Raw genomic sequence first — 20,038 nt, 5'->3', positions numbered from 1 at the left:
GATAGCCATACCAGAGGTTGAAATTTTTATTTTTCTTGTCTATATTTTCTAAAGAATTTTCCGAACAGTGTCACCTGGCTTACCCTGTAAGCCTGAGACAGCACGAAAGTGGGGGTCTTGCTTCAGTGACTGATGTGTCTTCATAGATGATGGGCCTGTCATGGATGGGGGTCTAACTGTAGAAATTCCCACAGATTGAGTTTATAAAAATTACTTATGGCTAGATAGCAAACGTACCACAAATTAAGTCAAGAAAGACAAAATGAGGGGAAAATCGGAGCGTGTGACAAAGATTTAATTTCCTCACTATGTAAAGACTCTTACACATCAGTAAGAAAATGACCAAGGTGGGAAAGATCACGGATGGCCAGTTTGTAGGAAAGAAATATAAATAGTTTTAAAGTATATGAAAAATTATTACCTTTACTTAAAGATAGAAATTAAAACAAGAACTCCCGTACTTCAGTTATCAGAAAGTTTAATTGTACCAGTTTATGTTTTAAGGATATGGGGAAACTGCTGGCGGAGCTGCGGTTGGTAGGTCTCTTGGGGACACACTAAGTTTTGAATCTCTTTACTTTTCCTGCTCTCACACGCGTGTGCGAGATGCTTGTAGAAGGATGATTGTTGCTCCTTTGTTGGTAATTGCAAAAGACCGGAAACGCCTTTGCAGCTTTTCAGGAGAGGACCAGTTAGTAATGTTTGACACATCCGTGCAGTAGAATTCAAAACAGAAGGAGTTCGATCTCCGTGTGGGGACACCGGAGCACGAGACGATCGTTGAGTGAAACAACAGAGAGTGAGACGAGGAGAGCGCTCACATCCAGGTAGCGTGGAGCGTGGGGGCCGTGCAATGGTTAACCCAACGGCGGGCGTCCAGGGTCGGAGCCGGGGCGTTGCAGCGTGTAACGCTTCCTACTGTTTGCTTTCCTACCTTGTGTATCTATTATGCTTTATTTATACATTTTTAATCAAAAGAGCGGTGTGACTTGGGTGTTCCTTAACCTCTCTCTGCCTCAGTTCCCTCATCTGCGCGGTGAGGATGGTCGTGGCCCCATCTCACTGGGTCATGGGTGGGTGAGCGAATGCGTGGGAAGCCCCTGGAACAGCTCTCAGCCTGAAGCCTTCGATGGCTCTTTGCTCGTGTTAGGACCATGGTGAAGACATCGAACAGCGCGGTAACTTTATGGGGACTCCTCTGTCCCAGCCGCTCTTGCCACTGAGAGACAACTGCCTTTACTGTTTTTAGGTTTATTTTCTACTGTTCACCTCCGTGTTTCTAAACAGCAGGCTCTGATGTGTGTTAGACAGGCCGACCGCCTCCGAGGGGCCATGAGGAGACGGCGTTCTGACACCCCCCCCCCCTTTAAGTACGGTTCTTCATAATTCTTGGCTAAATTAATACTGAACGCTGTTTTAACTATGCATTGTTCGTTTCTTTTCCTTGAGCTAATAATCGTCCCCTTTGCATATTTTCTTACTTTCCTTAGCACCTGTCTCTAACTTTTCCAAAATTCTCCCGCAGCGCTAGAAAACTCCTTTGCCCGCTGTTTTTCGTATGGTTATTTAGGATAGATCGTCATTTAGTTCCATTTTTTTCTCTTTTCAGAAAGATTTCCTGGGACAGCCTTTTGGAGTCGTTCCACCTTCTGCCCCAAATAGGATCGGCTACGCCTTGGGCCAGTCTCTCCCGGCTTGGGTACTCTGTTTCCTTGACCCCATGCCTTCGTGTTTCTGGGTTTAGACCTTTATTTTGGGGGAGCACATCCCCAAGGAGCTTCCTGAGAAAGGGCATGTGGGAAATACAACTTTCAGATCGTGTGTATTGATCAGAGTTCAGTTTCTGAGGATGTAACACACCGGCCCCTTTAAAGACAGTTCACCCTGTCAGGCAGCGCCCCCAAGTCCGTGTCGGTCTGTCTCCAACGTCGTTCCTTACCGACAAATAAGCAGTCAGGAATTCCGCTCAAACTTACGCTCACAGAGAGCTATTTCGTCATCTGCCCAAACGCTGCCGGGCGGTGTGAGCACAGGCCCCAGTAACCCGCGCGCTGGCACAGGCCGGGCAAGGTGAGCGCGCGCACGCAGGTGAGGCCCTGCTCCCGAGTCTTACTGGCCTGCAGGACCCGCTTCGGTCCGGGGGCCCGAGCGCAGTGCACGGGACGAGGTGGGCTCGACGTCCCGCGTTCAGGCACCCAGACCCCCGGCGCGCAGTGGGCCCCGGACTCCAAGGGCCCTCGCGCCCGGGTGGATGGGCCAGCCCCCGGGTCCTGTCGAAGGCGCGCACACGCTGCCTCCGAGTATAGAGGAGCCCGCCGCCTGGGCCTTCTCCGGTTTTAAGGGGTGAAAGTGCAGCAATCTGCCTTTCCCTTGGGAGGGACGCCGGACACCTTGGCCCTCCAGCCCCGCAGCCCCGAGGGGCAGGCCGCTGAGCTCCCGCTGCCCGCAGGCCGGGGCGCTGCCGAGACTCCGGCGCTCGGACAGCACGGCGCCATCCCCGTGCCGACGCGGTGCTCCGTGGGGCGAGGGTCGGGTCCCTGCAGACTGCAGCAGGACAGCCCGGGAGTGCGGCGCTGGAGGCGGCGAGGGGTCCGAGTGGCGTGGTGCAGGCTCCCCGTGCCCGCCTGCCAGCTGCCTCGGTGCCGTCCGTGCGCGGGGTGGAGGAAACGGCCTTTGCCGCCCCAGGCGCCGCAGAATCGGCCCGGCGGCCGGTCTTTTGCTCCAGTGAAGAGCCTGAGTCTGAGACAGCAGCTGGAGGTGGCGTCGCCCGGACTCGCTCCACGGTCGTTCTCCAGACTTTCCCGTCTTCTTCAAGAGCCGCATCGTCAGTCACCGGGTCCCGTGACAGGGATGCGGACTCTTGACTTCCCCAGGGACGCAGGACTGGTTTATTGGTTTCCTGTACGGGGAAAGAGCAGCTAGTTCCCGTCACCCACCGCGAAGCCTTGCCGCCGTCGGTAAGGGGGCAAGGTTGGAATTAGGACGGGCGCTAAGGTGCGCGTTGCTTCTGTACGTTCAGGGTCTCGACCACGGGAGGGTTCGTGGACTCCCTGGGCCCACTGTGCCCCCAACTTGGGCCAAAACTCCATTTTCCCCTGTCGCCATGAGCCCTGTTCTGAGCACAGTCATACTCGGGGGCCCCAGGGGTCAGGGCTCGCACAGGGCCAGTGTCCAGTAATCCTCTAAACCTGCGCCCTTTCCCCAGCGCACAGCTGTTCTGCCAAGTGTCTGCCTTCTCTGGGGAAAGGTTAGGAGACTTCCAGGGGGCACCCCTCGAGGTGCTCCCACAGGTTCCTTCCTCAGTGGTCCCCCCGTCACCTTCAGGGAGCTCTGGGCCTGGGGACGGGAGGAGCCTGTCTTAGGTCTTGGTGACGGCTGGACTTCATTTCATCAGACTCTAGTTTTTCGGGAATGTAGATGGAGGAGAACCATGGAGGGCTGTCTGCCTGTTTCAGTCCTGGAGGTCCCACGATCCATTAGCCACTGTCAAAGATCCCTGAGGATCAAATCATGTTTATTACGCTCCAAATTCCAGGGGGCCCAGAAATTCAGACAAGGCACAAAGGGGGCAGCTTGTCTCTGCTCCCTGGTGTTGGAGGCCCCAGCTGGAGGACTTGAAGGCTGGAGGTGGAATCATCTGAAGGCTCGTTCACTCATGTGCAGGCAGTTGATGCTGGCTGTGGCTGGGGGGCTCCATTCTCCACACAGGCTCTCCGTGTGGTCGCTCTGTGTGGGCTTGCTGGGGCTGCGTCACAGCAGAGTCTGGAGTCCAAGGGCAAGGACTCTCGAGACAGATGCAAGCGGGAGCTGTATCATCTTTTCTGATCTAGCCTTAAGGCCCACAGCATCACTTCCACTTAATCACAGGCTCATCCATGTCCTGGGGAAGGGTAACCCACGCGCCTGAATCGAGCAGTGTCGACATCACCTTGTAAGAGCCTGTGAAATGGGGTAAATATTGGTACAGTCATCTTTGGAAAATGCGTTCTGCCACAAAATAGGAAGCATCAATTTTTCATCGCCACTATTGGTCAATCCTAGTTCCAGGGGACCAGGATTATCATGGACAGAGCGTATTGGTCATCTTCATGCAGAAATGATGGTGGCAACATTTCATTAAATATACTGAATTTGTGCACAGTACACTACACAGATAGCACCATCAATGAGGCACATCCGAATGCGTATGTGAGCATTTAAGAACGTTTTTTTCATTTCAGTGTTCTATATGATCAAGAGAGGACTGGCCATCTCCTCAAGGATTTTAAATTGTGATCATAAGCCATTGAACAAGTTTTTACATGTGCTGTCATGCTTGTTATAAATAATTACTATTGAGGTTCTTCCAGAGTAAAACTTCGTGTTTTGGTCTGACTTATATTTAGGTTTGACCTCTATATTTGGCAAAGACAGTATATTTTTATTTTTTAACTCTAAAACTGAATGAACTATTTTCTCTTGAAAGTGAATGTCATTCCACACTTCTCATATTTTTAGTACTATCCCAACCTTAGCAGCCTGCTCGAATCCAGAAGTTAAATGAATGTTATTGTTACAAGAATGCAGATGTAGTATCAACGCATGTTAATAAATTCTAACTAAAGGACCATTGGTGGGTGGGTGGGAATACTCCACGGGAGGTAGTGAGCGACTTTTCATGGAAGATTTAAGGAGAGAGGAGCAATTCTTCACTGAGCAGTACTTCAGATAATGTGGGCATTTTCCAGCGCCATCTCCATGCCCCCTGTGCTAAGCACGTCGGATGACTCAGTCTTTCTGGAACATCCATACACAACGTCTTTGCATATTCCATTTCTTCTTGGAATGTCACTTTCCCAACCCATTCTCTGAGAACAGACTCCTTAAAGGCACAAATCAAAAGTCATCTCTTCGGTGGCGCCTTCCTGCACACACACCCCCAAAGCCACAATCTTCCCCTCCTCTTTTGTATTCACACAGCACTTTGTGACTATGCTGCTGTTACTACACTGCATGCTCCTGGGAAGAGAGGGGGAGCGGGTAAGGAGTGAGTAACATCCAATCTTTGCAGCCTCTCCAGTCCTCAGCAATCAGGATGATTTATTGCATGACGTATCAGTTCTAAAAATCTGTCATTCCAGGCAGCAGAAGAGCTATTAGTAATGCAGATTCCGAGTCCCATGGCGTCAGACCCTCAGGAGCGTGCGCCTCTGTGGCAAGCTCCCGAGTGGTCTGTGGGACACACTGACACAAACTGTCCTGGACTGTGGGCCACTCTGCTCCCTCCAGCCCGCTCTCTCCAAAGAACTCATCGTGGCTTATCCCATTCTTAGCCTGCTTTTCACATTTTCTGAGCTATTTATCTGACCTTTAGATTCCTCCATAAGACTTTTCTCATTTAGCTTTCAGGTATGGATATACATTCTGGAACCACTGGCCCTGGAATTTAACTTATTAGCTGATGTGCAATTTTGTGTGTGTTTGTTCAGTTCACCTACATCCATAAAGAATGTGGGTGCTCATGTGCACGTGTGTATGCACGCTATTAATGAGGTCTGGGGGCGCGGGCACCACTGTGGAGTTTATCAACAGCTCAGTTACACTTTTTATTCCTCAGTGCTTTTCTGGTTATATGTTTATATTGTAAAAATGTCATTAAAGTTACAAATCACAGCTGACAGAGATGTCTCACAGAATTTCAGAAAATGGGGGATTATAGTATAAAACATAATCAGACTGAAGTTCCAGTAGATGATTTTAAGAATTCATTTTCTAATCAGATTTACTCTGGGAATTATTTAATCAGTAAGTTATAGTATCGTGTCTTTCAATGCCACCCTTCCACCCGAGTGAAGTCAAAGGAACTGGGGAAAAATCCAGCTTCTCGGTTTCTGCTTCTTAGGTGGCGCCTAACAGAACCGGGCCCACCGTTTAGTTAAGCAGACCACGTGATTTGTGCAACGGATTTTTAAATGACTCACTAAAGGGGGAAAATGAGTTCTGGCTTCTGTGCCCACGTGATTGAAACACAGTCCTCACGACACGCTCACAGAGAAGCACTGGAGTGGGCTCTGTGAACGCATCAGTCCGTTGGAGTGGCTGAAAAAGAACTGTTATAACCTGGATAAACCCTAAAATAAGATAATGGAAAAATAAGAATAATAAATGCATAATCAAATATTCCGTGTCGAGTGATGGTGGTGTCTTTCCTTAATAAACTCACTGGAAGCTTTTATGTTAATAAACTCAGAATAGCCCTCTGGATCCCATCAACTTTGCTCATGAATGCAAAAGCCAAATTTTTTTTTCTAACAGGTAGGCATTAAACAAATCTATTTTATCACATGCCTCTTTTCCTCCTGACTTTTTAAAGACAGTGATTTCGTGCAAGTTTAGGCAGCAAATGACACAGACTCCAGTGAAGGTTATTGGAGCACTGGTGGTATTAGGAGTTGGGAAATGCTGCCTTTGCAAATGGAAAACAGAAAAGGTCAGAAGCGTATGAAGAAGTTTCTCCAAGAGAGTGCTCATTGTCCTCCGTGACCGTGACGTGGTGTCTATAAATTCACCAAAGTGACATGACATCCATGGCACCAAAACCCAGCCCTGGAGCCAAACTGAGATAGGAGTGAACAAGCAAAGACTTAGGATGCATTTCTCTGAGAATCTACTGGAAAACAAGGATGCAGCGCCTGCCCCAGCTCGGCCCTCAGGAGGACTGTGCCAGCCCCATTCCCCAGGAAGCAATACACTGGTCCTCCAAGAGAGGGATGCAAAACTTAGGGCATCTTGCTTACCCCCAAATCAGGGAGCTCCAAAGAGAAAACTGGGAAGCCCTAAAGACAGAGACGTGGGAGGCCGTATGGTGCAATGATTGGGAAAACCCTGCAGTCTGAGTCCCAGCTTTCCCATTAGTTATTGTAACTCAGGGGAAGTTTTCTCAAATCCCTCTGCCCCTCAGTTTTCTCATCTGTAAAATGGGTTTTCTTATTATAATATATGGTCACCTGGATTAAATGAGGTTGAGATTAATGAGATACAACATATAGTCGATAAATGCCAGCCACGATGAAGACAGTGATGAGGAGGAGGCGGATGGGGTACGTTCTTATGTGTGCTCCTCCCCCAGAGGAGAGACTCATGGAGGAGCTATTGTGGTGTCTGGAAACCATCAGTCTTGAACAACCTAGAAAGGAAAGGAGTCTCTGTGACTGAATTTCCAAATTCCTTTTTCTAGGATTCTGTTTTTGTCTTGAATGTTCATTCATAGCTTATTTAAAGTTCTAACAATCTACCCTGATCCACTGAGTAGAATCGGGGAGGCGTCCAGGGAGGGTTTGAGTTAGGCTTCACAGAAATTTTAAAGACAAACCAACTGGAGAATCAAGATAGAAGAAGATGAGCAATCATGATTTTTAAGAACATAAGGTTTAGCCTTTAAAAAATTGTCCTTTGAAGGCAATGCAAGCTTTAAAAGTCACTGGAGTCTTATGTGCTCATTAATCTGGGATGCTCCTTGGAAAGAATGCAGTCATGTAAAAATACTTGCATTTTGATCTTCGGGTATTTTCCCAATGTAAAAAAGTATTTTGCTTCCAAAAATCCATCCACATTGGCTCAAAGTTTCCTACAGGCAAGAAACGTTTCTTTTGTCCTGTGTGAAACCATACCTCGTACGAATCTGCACACACTTGCTGAGAGCTTCCACCTGTGGTTCGGGACGCGCAGGTTGGGCCCCTGGTCACGTCCTGGAGTCATTGTCATTCAGTAGAGATGTTTCTTTTAAATCCATTTCTCCCCCAAAAAACTGAATAGCAAAGAATTCAAAAGGAGTTAACTTGCAAAATTGAAAAATCTACTTTGACAACAGTTGGTTATTAGTTGTTTTCGCTAAAATGTTTAGTGTCCCTCACATCGAGGACACTCATTGCAAAAAGGGCTGTGGTGGATTTTAGGGTTTCACCCCTCACAGCTCTACCTCCAAATATGGGAATTTCTCCTTCCTGCAAAGAGCAGAGTCAAGTGGCCCCACTCTCACTTTATAAACTGACCATGATATAGGAAAAACTATTGTAAAAGAGGAAAAGGCATGTCAATGTCGTATAGGAAACGAGCGACGAGAACGTCAGAGTCCTCCTGTGATCATTTTCCTACAGCAAATAGAGGCCCCCGAAAAAGGGCCTCCCAGCCCCGGCTGTCCTTCCTGCGGCTGGCATGCTGGCCTGGTCAGCCTTGCCCGCCACCTCCCAGGGGGCAGAATCTCCTCTGGTAAAAGTGCTCAGCAGTGCTCGTGGTCCTGCCTTCTGCTGGGTCCTGTCTTGGTGTATCCCCAAGAAGAGCATCATCGAAAGGTAGAACTAACGTATTTTGGAGATTTTACAGATTGGAAATAATGAAATCCAGAAAAAGGAAGTAATTTATTGAAGCCTAAACACCCAACAGAGAATAGGACCGGAGCCCTATCTAATGGTCCCAATGCTGCTTTGAACTCCGAATTCACAATTTCACAGAAATGTTAGCTCTGTACTACTGTTGTTGATAGGCAGTGGAACTATGTATGCAGAGGATAAATGTCCGGTGATTCAATCATTAAAATAACATTTGCATAACATGTGGACTTGTTATAGGTAATAGAAAATAACCAAATTTACCAAAATTTAAAACGTGTCTATATTGTGTATTTTTAAATGTTTTAACCACTGAGAAAACAGCTTCATCATCTTGAATAAAAATGTGTCTAAGTGTGTTATTTAATTAATTCTCCCAACATTTTTGAAGCTTCCCCATACGAGGCGTAGTCCTAAATGTGAAGATACAGAAAAGAAAAAACCATGGCCCTTGTCCCACTTGCTGGCGAACGAGGGGGCTGGCGTGAAAGGGACGAGAGTGACGCTGTGTGGCTCTGGCTGCAGCCGCGCCGGGCGGCTCCTGGAGGAGGGAGCGAGGGGAGGCGGCGCGTCTCCAGGGTGTGGCCCCGGCTCCAGTGGGGACAGCGTGGCGGGGACCGATGTGCAGAGTGTCGTCCGCCTCGCTAACCTTTGTATTTGCTGTAAAATCGTGGGGAGAGGCTGCAGACCACGCGCTCTAAAATAATGTGCCTCCAATTATGCTCTGAAGCCAACGGGCGTTTTCCTGCTCCTCGGCGTCGACAGCTTGGGAAGACATCTGAGAGTGGGATGTGACAAAGTCGCCGGCATCTAGTTCCAGTCGAAGAGCTGACAGAAGGCTCAGTTCCCCGTCCGTGGAGGGGAGACCATCCAGGGTCGTGGCGAGAAGCGCGAGCTGAGGCTGGCGAGCATTTTTTAGTGTCCGGCGTCTTGTAAATAGTAACCAAGCTGGCATCTCCTCCCGTGATCGTCGTCATCATCGCAAAAGCCTGAACTGGAGGGGATGGACGAGAGTGCTCAGGTTAACTAAACATCTAAACACGAGCAGTTTTCTGATTCTGCTCAATCTCAAGAGAGCAGCTGAGTCCCTTCAGAGGGAACTGCAGGCTGGGAAAGCATCGGTCAGCAAAGTGCGTTGGTTCTGGGCTCGTTGGTTCCACGGGGCTTCGGTGGTTGAGAGCAGTGTCTGAGGAGAGCCTGTGCTTGAGTTGTGGTTAAAGGTGGAAGAAGAGACAGCACGGTCCACTGGAAACTGGGGATGAAAAGCAACTCTTTTTTTGCCTCCCTCTGTTGATTGACAGGCCTTCAAAAAGAGAGGCTATCGATTCCTATTAGTTTGTAACTAGTTGTTTATAAAATATCCTTATAGTAATGACTGAAAGCTCTATTTTGCTGTATTTTTGTTACTGGAATATTTATTGTAATTGTGCCAAGTTGGAAATTTGAGACGTAGGTTAGCAATTTCAATTTTGTGATATTAAAAATTAGGTAGGTGAGAATTAGATTAACTTTCCATCTGCATAATGCCATCTCTCTATTAAAAAATGGGCTGTATTTCACTATTCTGTGGAATAATAGGTTTCCTCTGCATTCTGTCTTGTTAGTGCTCCTATATTCCTCCCTGTAAGAGAGAAAATCAGAAGAACCTGGAGAGCGTCATGAACTGGCAGCAGTACTGGGAGGAGGAGATTGGTTCCCAGCCGTTTACCTGCTATTTTAACCAATTTCAAAGGTAAGCGGTACTTACCTGTGTGTGTCACGGTTGTTGGACCCTCTGTGTTTGTTCCACTGGTAAATCAAGACGGTGCTCACTTGACAGCATAGCCGACATGGACACCCTCTCAGCTCTTTCTAGCATGTCCTTCCCCAAGGCTTTTCCTGCCCTACGGGCCGGGAGGCGTGTAGACAATCGCAGGCCAGGAAGAGAGGGGACTCGGGTCACAGAGCTCACCCTCTGGACGCTGGAAAGTGGCTTTAGGTAGACAGGTCGTTACTGGCAGTGTTTGCTGAGAATGACAGATGGAGGCACGTGAGCTAGACAGCGTGCGGAGCCGTCAGCATTTGACTGCCTCGGATCTTTCCTTTCCTTTTCTGATGAAGTGTCAGTAAAGTGAGTTCAGACCATGAAAGTCTGACTTACAGAGAATTCCAGTGATGCCACACGACCACGGCTCCTTGGCCTCGTACACTTCAGGACCCGTCAGACTGCTCACGGGATGTGCTCATCCAGCGTTTACCGAGCGTCGAGAGCTCCGCGCGCACGTCCCCACGTGGACGCCCCCCCGGTTACCCCAGGCTCCTCCCCTCCCTCCCGCCCTTGGCGAGGGGCGCTGTCCTCCGCTCGGCCTGGCCCAGGGACCTCGGAGCACTTCTTCATTCGCTTTTCTCCTTTACACTCCATAAGCTTATTCACTGTCACCCTGATTTTACCTCGAAATGCCCCTGCTCCGCCCTCCCTGGGCGCCGTCCCAGTTCAGGCCCACGCTATTTCTCAGCTCCATCGCCGCGGACGCCTCCCGCCTGCCCCACCCTGAGCGTCCGGCCCACCGCCGCGGCGTCTCCCCGAGACGGGAGCACAGTCGTGTTCCTGCTCACGCTGCTCGGAGTAAGTCCACGCATCCTGCCTCGGCCTGTGTGCTCGGAGCTATTGCTGCGTAACGAGCCCCCGAAATCTAGTGCTCACCCAACAGTGACTGATCGCCTCGTGTGATTCCCTGGGCTGCCTGGGCGGTTCACCGGCTGGCCTCTCCTGGGCTCAGGTGCGCTGGGGTGGCGGCTGGGCAGCCGCGTGCTGCAGGCCGGCCTTGGCCCTCGCTGGTCCCGCCGATGGTCCTGGCTCAGCTGAAGCCCTTAGTCCTCCCCACTTGGTTTCCCCTCCTCCAGTCGTGTGGATGGCCTTCCTTACAATGTGCAGCCTAGGACGGCATCCCAGGACAGCTAGCCTGGCTCTGGAGCTCTCACGACATCCCTTCTGACACCTTCACAGCGCGTGGAGAAGCCAGCCAGACTCGTGGGGTGTAGACGTAGACGCTGCCTGTAGACAGGAGGAGCTGCTCGGTGCTGTGGCTGTATTTCACCTCCAGAGCACACGAGGCCCTCAGGTTCCCACCGGCCTCCCCTCTGCAGCCTCGTCTCCATCCTCACGCCCTTTGCAGAGCCGTTCTGAACTACACGTGGTGCCCAGAATATCTTCCAAATGGCACCTGTGCCTTGTCACGTGCTTCTCCTGCCTCGACTGCCCGCTGAAGACTTCCCAGAAGCGGCCTTCTCTGGGCGGCTGTCCTTGACCTCCAGGTTCGCTTTACTTGTACGTCAGTTAGAGTACCGCCTGCTGCAGGTAAGCAGAAAACTGACTCAAAGTAGCAAAAAGAATTTTGAAATGTATTATTTCATGCATCAGGAAGTGCACAGGTGGACGACATTAGGGTAGTTGCATACAAGGATTTAACAGCGTCAGGAAGCCAGGTCTTTCCTGCATCTCAGTTCTACCTCTGGGTGGCTCCCCTCATGTTTATAATATGGTTGCTGTGGTTCCGGATGTCACAGCCAGGCACAGCAGTGTCCAAAGGCAGAAAGAAACCTGTCTTTCCTGGTATGTTTTTCTTGAGATGAGCAAACCTCTTCCCAACTTCCCACAACTGACCCCCCTCCCCCCCCAGGTACCCTTGTCTAGAATGAGTCCCTTTACTTACACCTAAAGCAATCGCAAGCAAGAACAATCAGAATCTACCTCTGATTTTGGGATAGGGCAGTGTCTCCTGAGTCACGTGGAGGAAGGGTGAACACCCGTGCAGATTTGGGAAAGAGGAATAAAGGGGACAGAATTTGTGCAACAACCACTAGTGCCAGCTCCAGGTGTGTCTCCCGCGGTCTGGGCACAGCCCTGTCCGAGGTCCACCGTCCTCACTCCATGTAACGGTGCCCAAGGAGCTTCAAGAAAGGGCCCCACAGAGCAATGGGATTAGAATCTCTGGTGGCTGAAGGCAGGTGTTGACCCCCGGGCCCGACACACGAGCGGGATGCAGGGCCACTGCTGTGTGTGGTCGCTTCTTGCCCTCTGCTGGAACTGCTCCTTCGCCCAGCATCGCACGCTGGGCCGCATGCTGGGCTGCTGTGGGCCGGAACTGCTTGGCCTTGTGTCCCTCGCACTGAGCACAGTGCCTGGCTCTCAGTTAGTAACGTTTGGTGAATGAATGAATGAATGAATGAATGAATGCAATGTGCCAGATTCATAAGGAGTGTTCTTTGCTTCCAAGGAGTTAGAATTTATGGGGGGAATCAGACGCTTTTGCCAATATAAATATGACTCCATCCGCTAGAAATGAAGAGGGGAGACCTTGAGGACGGGGTGGCTGTGATGAAGAAGCCAGGGCCGGGCTATGTAAGGTGTGTCAGGTGCGTGGGTTACACAGCAGGGAGTGGAAGGGAGTTTGGAAGCTGGAAGGGTGGCTTGAGCCTGGATTTCTGAAGGGTCGGGAATGCCACACTAACGAGATGGTCGTCCTCATGTGGCAACGAAAATTCCTGAAAAGTTTTTGTTTTAAACCAAAGACTAACCTGGTTTAGAAAGTGACTGTGTGAGTGTCGAATGTCTGCTGGCGGGAGGGGAGGTCAAGGCAGGGGCTCCAGCTCAGAGATGGGGAAGCGAGGACAGTCCTGAGTGAAAAATTACCATTTCTGAGTGGCTACCATGGGCCAGCCATGGGAATAACATTTTGTTTACACATCCCCAAGTTTCTTATAATAGGTCTAAGTACCAGCCCCATTTAACAGAGGAGGAAACTGAGTCTTAAGTTAAGTAACGTGCCCAATGCGCACAGCTGTTAAGTGAGAAAACGGGATGGAGTTAATCTGACTTGTGAAGCCCGTCTCTGAACGGCCCACTGGTGCTGAGGAGGATCTTGAAGCTGGGCTGAGGGCAGAGTCAGGAGGGAGCTGACAGAGGGGGCGTCAGAGCGACGTCCTGGAGTCACAGTTAGCCGGACTCGGTGACAGCATCAGCGATGAGGAAAAGCCAGTCTCACACCCGACCACTGTGAGGAGAGGACAGCCCAGCCTTGGCCGTGTGCGTCTGAGGGACTCGTAAGACACCAGGAGATACTCGAGAGAGTCAGAAATACAGACGTTCATTCAGGACCAAGAGCAGAGGGCCCGGTGGCACGGGGCCGGGGACCAGTGACACCAGCTGCTGTCAAAGCGAAAAGAAAAACACATCCCGGGACTCGTCCGGGGAAGGGACGTGGGCAGCATCTGGGGATCATCTGCATTCAGGTTCTAGGAACGAGGGCCAGACGCCGAGAGGACAGTCAGGAGAGAGGCGTGTCCTGGAGGGGGTTTCAGGAGACAGGGTCATCCCGAGGGCCTCTGAGGAGCTGTGGCCTTGGCAGTTAGAGGTGGGGGATCCTTGGGGAGACAGCATGGGTCCCGCTTGGAGCACGGGGCTGGAAATCGTGTCGCCGTGCCAGGGTGAGAAGGGGAGGCCTTCGTCTGCGGACTCCTCCTTCAAGGCATTTGCCATGACTGGAAAAGGTTTGGGGAAGAGCTGAGTGGCGGGTGCAGAGAAACGGGCCCCCACAGTCTAAGATGCTGAGGAGGACGGAGATGCTGACTATACACAGTAAATAAGGCAAAGGTGGAACACGCCCTGAAGAAAACGAGATGGCATGAGAGTAAAGGTCCTCAGCCTCGGTCAAGGGGTGTTCTCTGCGAGGTGGGAGCCCAGGAACAGGGGCAGGCGCCGGTCAGGACAGGTGGGTTCTGAGCCCACCGCCATGGGAACCAGGTGACCCTGACCCCTGGGGGCCCAGAGCTGCCTTCAGATCAGGCTGGGCTGCGCTTGTGGTTGAGCGAACAGGGCCCCCCGCAGGCTGTCTGGGCCAGCTGGGTCGTCGTGATAGACGTCCCCTCTCAGCACCGGGTCTCCAGAGGCACCCTCCCTGCGCATGGCCGCCTCCTGTTGGATGTGAACTCTGAGCATCCTCAGGACCGACGAGATGGGTCCTCCGAGGAGTGAGGGCCGTCTGAGAAGGCCCCCTGCACCGTGTGGCGGTTGTGGGAAGGCTGGTGACGGTACAGCTGAGCCCGGGTCCTCCTTCAGACCGAGCCCCCTGCCCTCCCCATCCTCTCGCTGTCCCATTCCCGCTGTCGGGTGTGGACAGAGGTGGGTGGCCTGTCACAGCCCAGCGCCACTCAGGCCGTGATTGGAAGTGACTCCAGGAAGCAGCAGCTTGGCATTTGGCTCCGTTGCCGTGACGTGTGCGAGAGGGACCGAGCGTGCTGGTTGGAGGCGTGAGGGGTAGCATGTCTGGTGCCATCTACGCCGAGCACACTTTACCGCTGCGCCGTGGCAGACAGAAATAGCCCGGCTGTGGAGACTCCCAGATGCTCTGGGAAGACGATCTTCTCGTGTAAAGTAACCTTTCGGTTTCTCTCAAATGCAGGAAATTAGGGAGAATAGTTACCAAGACGTTTCCATTTTCAAGAAAAGGACATTATTCTCAAAATCTAAGACAAAGACTGTTGGAGGCTCAGCTTTCCACTGCTTAGGTCACATTTGGCGGAGCTGTGCCGTGGCCGAGCAGCCACCAGAGCCACGCCTGCCGGGAGGCGTCCCCACGTGGTGGCCCGGGTCACGGGGTCACCATCTCCCCTAAACCTCTCGCTCCTCTCCTCCCGCAGCCTCAGGCTCACCGTCTCCCTCCAGTGTGTAGATTTCTCCTTTGCACTTTTCAGGTAGGTAACGCCACGCTTTCCTCCTTAGACCATTTTTTCCCTTAGCCGTTCCCCAGCTCGTCCTTTCTCGGCAAACCCAGCTCAGGCCCTCTCACCAGAGCTGCCCAGTGCACCGTGGAGGCCCGCTCCCTCCACACAGGCCTGCGGCCCGTCCCGCCTGCCGCTGCGGCTCTCCTCCTCCATCTTTGCCTGCCCAGCTCCCGTGAAGAGGGCTGGCCCTGGAAAGGGTGACTCATCCTCGTTCCCTTTGGACCTAAGGCCCAGAGGAGCCATCGGTCCTTCTCATTTGAACCTTTCCTCTTAGAGCGCAGCGTTCTCATACAGGTTTGCTTCTCATGTTTCATCCTCCTGAGTGGACAGCTGTTCACAGAGTGCACAGAGCAGGCTCACACACACACAGGCACATGCACACACGTGCACACACATGCAAACACATGCGCACGCACACACACGATGCTCAAGTGAACAAATCCAGCTGTGCCACCTGTCACGTCTTGCACTCGCCCCTGGGCTCCAGCCCTCACGACTTCTCCTCTAGATTGTCGACGGGACCCTTGACTGGCCTTCAGCCTGGCCTTCCTCCTGTCCATCGCCCACATGACACTAGGTTTGTTTTGCTTTCTTTAAGCCTCTATTTGATCTTGTCACCGTCCTTGATTAAGTTTTTCTGCCTTCTCGTTGTCCGTCAACAAGGCCCTCCCAAATTCAGCTTCAACTTCTGCTGTTTAATTATGTGCCAGTCATGGGGAAGCAGAAGCAGAACATCAGGGAAAAACCCGACCTGGTCCCCCCTTCAGGGAGCGTACAGTCCACCGTGACGCTGTTGGATAGACAATCGGAGTAGAGTCGGTGTAGAGGGAGAAGCGAGGTGCTGAGAGGTGGTATCACAAGGTGGGGAGTTTTGAAGACCGGTCTGAGTAAATCCTAATTAGGTGGAGACCAGAGGATTCAGGAGTTTCCTGGTAAAATGTGAGGGGACAGTGTTTTGGAATGAGACACCACCACGTGCAAGGGTCCTGGGGCAAGAAAGAGGTTGGCGAATTTTAGGACTTGAAAGGCCAACGTGGGGGGATCTGTGAGTAAGGCGGAGAGGTGGCGGGGACACTGGAGGGAGACGAGGTGGGGCTGGGTTCCTCTCACGTGCAGCGAGCAGCCGGAACAGGTTGTAAAGGGGCATGGTGACGTGATCTGAGTCACGTGTTTTAACTTCACTCCGGCTGTAGACGGCTGTCTGTTTCTCCTGCACAGTGATGTCTTTCCTCCCGCCCCTCTCCTCTTCCCCCACGGGACACCTTACCCTTTTCCTGCCTCCAGGAATCAGCACACACAGTGGTCACAGGAGGGCCCAGGAACCAGCCACTGTCCAGGGTGCGTGGTCTTGGGTGTGTCACTTCAACCCATCCCTTTGCAGAAGGGGAAATAGTAAGGTTATTGCGGGTAATAATCAATTACTACTTGTACTCGTCAATGAGGTGGCATGTGTCTGAACCAGAGTAACTCCTATGAGCATGTGTGCTGTTCCTGTGTCTCTTGCTATTAAGGGGATTTGCCTCCAGTGGCACCGGGCAGCCATCTCCCACCTTCCCGTGTGTAACTGACCATGTCCTCCTCTGCACCCCGTGCCCCCGCGGCCGCCTCAGCGCTGTGACAGGTTGGTGGAGTGTGTGCTCTCCTTCTATAGATTATGATTCCTAAGGGCAGCGGCCACATGGCATCCGGCATCTGGGTTTCCATCTCCCATCTGTGTGCCTTCTGTAAATTGTGCGGCTTCTTGGTCTGGGATTCCTCAGCCATAAGATGGGGATAACGTTATCCATCTTAGGGTGTTTTTGATAAGGATCATATGGCACAATGGTGAGTGCTTAGTAAACATGTATGTTTACTTTCCTGCCCCCTAAATTTCTAGCAACTAGAGTAGAAACAGCTAGTCACTGAATAGCCTGTTTATTCACTCGTTAGAAGCTGAGTGAGGTGTTGAATGAATAAATAATAGGGATTCTATTATAGAGCAAAGCAACAGAACACAAAATAACTGAAGAGATTCTATTGTTAAATAAAATAAATATCTTGTATTGCTGATACTGAATTGATATATTCTACTTTTTAGGTTCATTTAAAGTATGTTTGTCCTGTAGTACACATTTTCAAGTTAAATTTACCCTTAGCATTTTAGAGACAGATGAACATAATGGCCAAAGCTAACACGGAGCAGAGTGCCCTTTAGAACACAGTGTGAAAGCCATTAAAACAGAAGGTGAAAAGCAACCGCTTGGAAATGACCTCGCGCTCACCTAGGGCTCACTTTTCTTATCTATAAAATTTGACAGACTGATAAAGGATCTAAGATTCCTTCAACTCGCAGGTTTTATGGTTTTGTGAATCTCTGATTCTGACGGCTTGTACGATGACGACAGCTGAAGACGCTAGATGAGATCCTGATGGTGGAAGAGAAGGAAAGTTCGCAGCAGTCTAGACAGTTGACAGTCTGAAGCTGTTAGTGGAGGAGACACAGTCCTCCGACCTCAGCAATAACTGCGTTTCATAACCACCACGCCGAGTCGTCAAAAAAGGTTAAATTTGGTTCAGCATACTCTCCTTAAAAGGCAAGGACATGTGTAATGCATTTTTAGAAAGATTTTTACCAATGATATTTTCACAGTTTTATTAGTTTTTATTCAACTTCAAAGGTTAAGCTTCAATTATTTGGAGAATTCACTTATGTAAATACCTACTTCCACTCTTTGAAATCAGCAACATCATTGTAGGGGGCTACAGAGCCCTCCTGCCACAAAACAGCTTGTTGCTCTTCTGTCACGGTGCCACCCTTCTCAGTGTTCCTGTAGAATTACAACCTGTCAGTCATTTATCTTTCATTTAGTCAATAAGCATTTACTTATTTGTTTACTTGCTGAGGAAGACTGGCTCTGAGCTAACATCCGTGCCCATCTTCCTCCACTTTATACGTGGGACGCCTACCACAGCATGGCTTGACTAGCGGTTCTGGGTCCGCACCTGGGATCTGAACCGGGGAACCCTGGGCTACTGAAGTGAGTGCACAAACTTGACCACTACACCACCAGGCTGGTCCCAACAAGCATTTATTAATCATCTGCTGTGTACCAGGCAGCAGTGGTCAAAGATACTAAGGCTTATCTCTGTCTTCAAGGAGCTCACTGACTGGTACAAAAGAGAAACAAGAATAAGAGGTCAGAATGTAGTGTGGTGAGCCTATGACGACAGGGCGTGCACGTAAATATGGTGCCTGGCCCTGCTTGGAGGGCGATGAGGGGTGGAGCGAGAAAAGCCTTCACAGCGGAAGGCTGAGCTGAGTTTTAAGGAGCGAGTAGGAATTTTCCAGATGAATGAAGCCTAACGAAAGGGATTTCAGAGACAACAATAACATGCTCAAAGGATTAAGATTTGAAATATCATGAGCAACGGGAAGAAACGTGAGGAGCTTCACATGCCCGGAAAGTGCGTTTAGGGGAAAAGCGCTACAGGAACCTGAAGCAGCTGAGGCAGGTAAGACTGTGCTTTGATGCCATGTTGAGGGCCATCACATTCGTGTTTTAGAGAGACCGGTCTGGTGGCTGCATGGAGGGTAGACTGGGTATACACCCGAGTTGGAGGAAGGGTGAGCATTTGGAGATTATTGCACCAGTCTACATGGGGTAAAAAGAGCCTGGGTGAAGGCAGAATTCATGCAGGAGGAGAAGGGGTGGACTCGAGACTTTAAGGCAGTGGAGTCCACAGAGAGTGATGCAGGTCAGGAAGAGGGCGCAATGGGGTGGCTCTCGCTCTCCGTCCTGGGTGACTGTGTTGGCGGTCGTGTCAACTGGCGGTTCTGGGAAAGCTGTTGCTTTCCTGACATAAGTACCAGCAGCCCATTTCCGCTACCTTTGTCCCAGCAGAAAAGTGGGTGGAGGTGGCCTGATGCCAGGAGTGCAAAAGCCGCCGTGTAGCCTGGAGGTGAGAGTGTGAGCTTGACATCCACACTTTAAGAAGAGTGGAGCGAAAAGTAGAAAGAGCCAGCGGCCCCCCGCCTGCCTACCTCTGGATTTCTCAGATGTTCAGGAACGTGCCTCTGAGTTGGTTTGTTAACCAATACAGTAAAAAAACAATTGGTCAATTTTAATTGATTTTCACAACATGTTTGCATTTGTTTTTGTCTTATGAAGCCCTAAAAACAGATTTCTTTTAGTATATTTATAGTTGAATTCAATTGTTCCACTGGCTTCTAAGTTTTCCTTTCTTTTTTTATAGGACAAATTACTAGAGAAAAAAACCTGATGTTTACTGGGAGATTTCTTAAGATACAAATGGGAAAAAAAGTGTATATAAAGATGGGAATGATACTCTGAACAAATTCCGTAGGGAAATTTGATTGACTTTTGAATGAATTACTAAATACTAACCTTGATATTTGGTATAAATTTAATTTTGACAGAGCTTTTTGCTTTTGTTTTTATTTGCTCTGAAAAAATATTTCTTATCTATCGTTAAACAAGAGGCTGGTTCTGTAGTTAGTTTCTAAAGGAACATGCTGGCTTTCTCTTTAGACATTGAGTCCAATGATGTATCTTGAGTCTTAAAAACAAAACAGTGAATCTGGAATCTTACCCAAATTGAGTCTTTTCCGAATACATTTGTGTCTGTTTCCATATTAAGAGAGATTACATCAGAATTGAAAGCTCTCTTTGGTCTCAAAATACATACTTTTTAAAAAAAGCAATGATTGCCATGGCTTCTCCAGGATGCTTCGGGATGCGTATGGACTTCATTCCCGTGTTCTTCCAAAGTCCAGATGGCCGGACAGCACGTATATGAGAGAAATGTCGAGGTCTGTTTTCCAGTGGTTGTTCAAAGTGTTCTTAGGCTTGCAAATTAATCTTCTAACAGCTTTTATTGTCATGGCAATAAAGTTAAGAATTTGATGTTAT

The 20,038-nt window shown here is 50.1% G+C and overlaps 1 protein-coding gene across 1 annotated transcript in view; it reads left to right on the top strand.

Annotated features, from left to right (window-relative positions):
- KCNMB4 (potassium calcium-activated channel subfamily M regulatory beta subunit 4) overlaps window positions 1-20,038 on the top strand; it is a 55,407-nt gene that overhangs the window by 15,427 nt on the left and 19,942 nt on the right. The window contains exon 2 of the mRNA XM_046642412.1: window positions 9,971-10,098. Coding sequence (XP_046498368.1) covers window positions 9,971-10,098 — 128 coding nt within the window. The remainder of the gene's footprint in view (window positions 1-9,970; window positions 10,099-20,038) is intronic.

The sequence above is a fragment of the Equus quagga genome, chromosome 1 (assembly GCF_021613505.1).
Source record: "Equus quagga isolate Etosha38 chromosome 1, UCLA_HA_Equagga_1.0, whole genome shotgun sequence".
NCBI classification, from domain to species: Eukaryota; Metazoa; Chordata; class Mammalia; order Perissodactyla; family Equidae; genus Equus; species Equus quagga.
Note: the sequence above shows the minus strand (reverse complement) of the source record. Positions and strands in the feature narration are given on the sequence as shown.